This window comes from Hyperolius riggenbachi, chromosome 9 (assembly GCF_040937935.1).
Source record: "Hyperolius riggenbachi isolate aHypRig1 chromosome 9, aHypRig1.pri, whole genome shotgun sequence".
Taxonomy (NCBI): domain Eukaryota; kingdom Metazoa; phylum Chordata; class Amphibia; order Anura; family Hyperoliidae; genus Hyperolius; species Hyperolius riggenbachi.
The window spans coordinates 23369195-23375309 of NC_090654.1; the positions used below are offsets into that span (position 1 = coordinate 23369195).

Here is a 6115-nt window from a genome sequence, read left to right on the forward strand (position 1 = left end):
ACGCAAAACGCCGGAGATTTTTTCTGGCGTTTTGCAGGAGTGATTTTTCCGCAAATTCACATGGAAAAATCACTGAACAATGCAGCGATTTTGGCGCGATTTGTTTAGCGCTTCTATAGCACTGAAACGCGATCGCCGGTAAATCGCCTGAAAATGGTGCAGGCGACGCGTTTGCATTTCACGTTTTTGGGCATTTACTTGGGCAAATCGCCCAAGTAAGACCGGGCCCATAGGGTTTCATTACGTTAGCGCTTTTAAAAAGTGCTAGCGTTTGAGCGTTTTGCTGAAATCGCGGCAAAACGCTGTAGTGTGTATGGGGCCTAATGATCGAATCTGGCAAAGATTGATTGTTTTGATTAATTTCTGTCCCTAATCAGTCAAAGGGATTGATTGGCCTTGTTGGAAAATCTCTCTGTGGGTGGTGGTAACAGCACAACTGACAGATCCCGGACGGTTCACCCCCCAAGTGTCCCACGATAAGTACTGCCAGCTCGCCTATCCGCTGGCAGGTCCCCGCACCTCCTTATGTGTCCTTGTTGCTTTACTGAGATTCCCGCCTACTTTGTCTTGATACCAGTTATTAAACCGGACCTGAACTTAAAGAGAAACTCCGACCAAGAATTGAACTTTATTTCAATCAGTAGCTGATACCCCCTTTTACATGAGAAATCTATTCCTTTTCACAAACAGACCATCAGGGGGCGCTGCATGACTGATATTGTGGTGAAACCCCTCCCACAAAGAAATTCTGAGTACCGTGGTACTCTTGGCAGTTTCCTGTCTGTGAACCTTGTTGCATTGTGGGAAATAGCTGCTTACAGCTGTCTCCAACTGCCAAAAAAGCATGCAGCAGCTACATCACCTGCCAACAGTAAAAATGTCACCATGTGATAAATGTCAGAATGTAAATCAGGGATTTAAAATATTTTACAATGGGCAAACACTGACTGCTTCATTTTTACAATAATTATGTATAAATGGTTTACTTTTTTTATTACATTATTTTCATCGGAGTTCCTCTTTAAAGGGACCCAGAGGAGTAAAAATAAATTAAATCGTTACTTACTTGGGGCTTTCTCCAGCCCACCGTAGGTCGGGAGGTCCCCCGGCGTCCTGGCTCCTCTCCCGATCCCGCTGCCGCATTAAAACCGCACATGGGCAGTACTGTCATTTCAGCCGCCGTGATGACCCGCAGCGTCAGAGATAAGGAAGCGGCAGCCCGACACCCAACCCGGGTGTCGCCGGTGCTGTATGCGGCAGCGAGGCCGGGAGAGCAGCCAGGAGGACGCCGGGGGACCTCCCTACCTATGGTGGGCTGGAGAAAGCCCCAGGTAAGTAGTGATTTCAATTTATTTTTACTCCTCGGGGTCCCTTTAAGCAACAGCATAATAACCTTTAAAGAAAAACATTTCTTTGTTACAGCTGATACAAAACCTGCAATAAATGTGCAGTGTGTCTACTTCTTTCTTTAATGGAAGCAGGCATATTGTTAACATCCTGTGTTTATCAATTAGCTGCTCTGCAGAGGCAGACAGCTGAGAGATCAATTTACCACTTGTGATTAGACACAGATGAGTAGGAATTAGGCTTAAAGGTCCGTACACACGGCGGACTGCAGGAAACGACGGGTCCGTCGTCACCTCCCGCTGGGCGGGCGTTCCAGCGACAGTCCAGAGTGTGTACAGTCTGTCTGCAGACTGATACCGCTGTTTCTGAGCGATCCGCCCGACGGATCCCACAGAAACAGCCGTATCAGTCTGCCGACAGACTGTACACACGCCGGACTGTCTGCTGAAAACGCCCAGCAGGAGGTGACGACGGACCCGTCGTTTCCTGCAGTCCGCCGTGTGTACGGACCTTAACTCTCTAAACACATACAGGGTGCATTTCTCTGTGTTTTCCTTCTGTCCTGTGCAAGAGTTCAGGTCCACTTTAAGTACAGATTGTGTGAACCAAAGAACTGTTAATGTTTTCTTGTCTTTGCAGTGCTGAATTTGATGAAATTGAGCTCCTGTATTCTCTGTGTGCGGAGAGCGGGGGCAAAAAGCGCAACGCAAAGAAAGCCTCCACCATCGCCCTCTGAAAGCCACGCCACGATCTACAAATCTGTCGGCCTTGGACGCCGAATGGAAGTTCTATTTGGGATATATTTTTTCTTTGTGTGACAGACACTGAAGAGCCAATCAGGAGCCCCGTTCCATTTCAGAGAGACATGTGATCACCATCCTGCCCATCCCGGTTACTCTGATTGGGTGATCTGTAACGAACATCCCTATTGGTCAGTACAAGCAGGTCTCGCTATTCATTCTGGGATTTCAAAGGTTGCATCGAAAAGGAGACTCCATACCGCACATCCAATTTTGATTGACCAATTTTAGCACCTCCATGTGGTACGAGAGCTTACCTACACAGTCTGATACTAATATTCAAAGTCTGTTGGGCCTCATACTGCGTGGAAGGGCTAAAATTGGTCAGTGGTTGGCCAATCAAAATTGGATTTGGGCATGCACCTTAATGGTGCTCTAGCTGATGAGCAGAACATTTAAAGCGGAACAAGATTGCATTAAAATAAAGTGTTTCACTTACCTGGGGCTCCTGCCAGCCCCTTGCAGCCGTCCTGTGCCCGCACCGGTCCTCCAATATCCTCCATTCCCCCGCCGCCAGCCAGTTTCGTTACCACCGACTTGTAAGTCGATGGCAACTGCGCCGGTGCGCCCCAGGCAACGCATGCCTGTCTTCACATTCCCGCCCGCAATATCGTCTCGCTATTGCTGGCAGGACCTATTGCGGGCAGGAATGCGAAAAAAGATACACGTTGCCCAGGGCGTGCAGGCGCAGTTGCCGTAGACTTACAAGTTGCCGATAATGTAACTAGATGGTGGCGGGAGAACGGAGGATCGTGAAAGACCAGCGCGGGACAGAAAGGATGCAAGGGGCTGGCAGAAGCCCCACGTAAGTGAAACACTTTGTTTTAATGCAATCTTCAGTTCCTCTTTAAATACAATGCAAATAAGGGTTCAACAGGAACTAACATTTTTGTGGGTAGGGCTTGAGATTTGCAGGGAGGGGCAAATTACCAACGTGATTATTTAAAGGGGCACTATGGTGGAAAATTGTGAAATATGTGCAAATAAGAATGTTTTTTTCCCAGAGTAAAATGAGCTGTAAATTACTTTTCTCCTATGTTGCTGTCACAGTAGCTAGTATAAATCTGACAGAAGCGACAGGTTTTGGACTTGTCCATCTCTTCATAGGGGGGGATTCTGAGCAAGGCTTTTATTCTTTATAAAGATATTCCCTAAAAAGGATTTAAACAATAATGCTGGTGAGCTTCCCTGCTCGCTACACAGTTTTTTGGCAGTTGGACGGAGCAACTGCCATTCACTAAGTGCTTTTAAAAATAAATAAATCCCTGAGAATCCCCCCACGAAGAGATGGACTAGTCCAAAACCTGTCGCTTCTGTCAGCTTTCTACTACCTACTGTAAGTGACAGCAACATAGGGGATAAGTAATTTATGGCTCATTTTACTCTGGAAAAAATATACCTCTTATTTGTCTATGTTTGCACATATTTAAAATTTTAAAATGTTTTGCCATAGTAGTGCCCCTTTAAAATAAGATGAATGTGGCAGCCTCCATATTCTACTCACTTCGGTTGTCCTTTAAAAGACCCTTATCATGAAAACTTGTAAACGTTAACATACATGTTTATGCTTACATATACAAGAAGTACAATTGTCCCAGAGTGAAATGCACTACACATTACTTCCCCCCCCCCCCTCCAATGTTCCTGTTACTTACAGTAGGTAGTAAAAATCTTACAAATCTGACAGGATTTGGACTAGTCCATCTCCGCATGGGGTTTTCTTTATTTTCAAAATTATTTCCTGTTTAAGCTGCTCAGTCTAAGGCTTCGTTTTCACGCGTGCAGCGCAGGTGGCCGTAGTGCCGCAAAGCTCTGTGTTTCATCGCAATTCCAATGGGATCCATGCACAACGCGCCATAATGCATGCGACCATGTATGGAAACGGACAGTGCAGTCCATGTCCTTGCGATCGCGCATTGCGTTTCCAAAAACGTGGCTAAAATCGTTCAGATGGAAACGAGCCCTAACTGCCAACTAGTATGCAGGTAGGCCGGCATCCTTGTATAGATCTTTTCCAGGGAGAGTTTTTAAAAAAAAAAATAAATAAAAGCAAATGCTGGGAATTGCCCGTGAGGACATGGACTAGTCTACTGTAAGTGACAGCAACATAGCAAAAAAAAAAGTAATTAACAGTGCTTTTTAATGTGTGAGAAATGTGCTTATTCATGTGCACAGATATATTTGTAATAGTGTTACAAGTTTTCACGATAGTGCTCCTTTAAAGGAGAACTTTAGTGAGAGGGATATGGAGGCTGCCATATTTATTTCCTTTTAAGAAATACCAGTTTCCTGGCTATCCTTTGCCTCGAATACCTTTAGCCACAGACTCTGAACAAGCATGCAGCAGATCAGGTGTTTCTGACATTGTCAGATCTGACGGGATTATCTGCATGCTTATTTCTGGTGTTATTCAGACACTACTGCAGCCAAATAGAAAAGTGGTGCTGCCAGGCAACTGGTATCGTTTAACAGGAAATAAATATGGCTGCCTCCATATACTTCTCCCTTAAGTTCTTCTTTAAGCTGATGCCTGTTAAATCACTCCAATCAGCCTCTGCAAAGTTCCAATTTAAGGGTGCATACACATCCAATTTTGAATGGCCACTTTTACCACCTCCTCAACGAGATGCTGATGATTACATCTCACATGCAAATTGTATGCAGCATGGGACTGGGATTTGCACTGTCCAATTTTGAATTATTTGCTTTTCATTGAACACTTCTGCTCATTACTGCCCCCTTGGAAGAAAAAAAAAAAACCATCCATTTCTAATATTTAGTATTGGGGAGACTTTCCTTAAAGGAAATCTAAAGTGTTAAAAAAAAAATCAGTTTAACTTCCCTGGGGCTTCTTGCAGCCCCCTGGAGTCATCCTGTGCCCCAGCAGCGGTGACCCCACAAAGCTGGGTGGCCATGTGCCTCATCACCACGCTCCGATACTGGGAGCGATCTGTGCATGTGCAGTATGTGAACATCACTACGGCGCATGCGCAGAATGTTCCAGGCAGCGGGAGTGTGGTCAGGGTGTGCGCGGCTTTGGGGGTGGGAGGGAGGAGTCGCCGCTGCTCGATAAAGGGACTTGGAAGGATGACGTGGACACAGGAGGACTCTAGGGGGCTGCAAGAAGCCCCAGGTAAGTTAAACTGATTTATTTATTTTTACACTTTAGTGACCCTTTAACATTTGTACTTTTTACAGGATTATTAGAACAAAAAAAAAACTATCAGTACTAATGACTGTATGATGGCATTTATGTATGATAACCGCTTTTACTAAAAGATAGCTGAAGGGCAGATCTGGATGGCGATGTCGGGAAGTTGCGGCGGTCTGTAAGTGGAGGCGGCACTCTGAATTTTATCTCTTCCCGACCACAGCGGCGTCTCCTCCTCCTCCCAGACGTCTATTTGCAGCTTCTCCGAGAGGCCGGATCCCGCCGCTCACCCAAATAATCCGAGTGTAAATAGTTCTTTTTAGAGAGGTATTTTTGTACTTTTTCATATGAATAAAAACTGAAAAATAGACGTTCTCTGTGGTATTTTTCTTGACCTTGTATGAAATCTGCATATTGTGCGGATGCGTCAGGCAGCGGCCCACGTCAGCCAAACAAGGACGCAGCGCCCTCTAGAGATGCTGATCATTAGGAGCGGATGCTAATTCTGTGTAAATTGAATGCAGGTTTCCGCAGCTTGGAATTATGTATAATCAATCATATTAAAATACTTGAAATTATGCAAACGTTTATACAAATATTTTCAGCTTGAATTTGGACCAATCCATTTGTACCTGGGTGGGACTTGATTGGTCAATTTTCAAGCTGCATATACATTTGCATAAACGTGTAAATATATGCATTTATCATTGAGCATCCCTACTTGGAATTGGATCAAATGTGGTGGCTGATAGGGAGGGTCACTGAGATGTAAATAGTCAAATAGTTTTGAGTTGATGCAAAAATCAATTTTGATTGG

The 6115-nt window shown here is 44.9% G+C and overlaps 1 protein-coding gene across 4 annotated transcripts in view; it reads left to right on the top strand.

Annotated features, from left to right (window-relative positions):
- Positions 1-2574, top strand: part of LOC137532033 (probable endonuclease 4) — a 64453-nt gene extending 61879 nt beyond the window's left edge. For all 4 annotated transcript variants that reach the window (XM_068252127.1, XM_068252130.1, XM_068252129.1 and 1 more), the window contains one exon: positions 1987-2574. In XM_068252127.1, the coding sequence (XP_068108228.1) occupies positions 1987-2083 (97 nt within the window). In that variant the 3' untranslated portion in view covers positions 2084-2574. The remainder of the gene's footprint in view (positions 1-1986) is intronic.
- The last annotated feature ends 3541 nt before the right edge of the window (positions 2575-6115 follow it).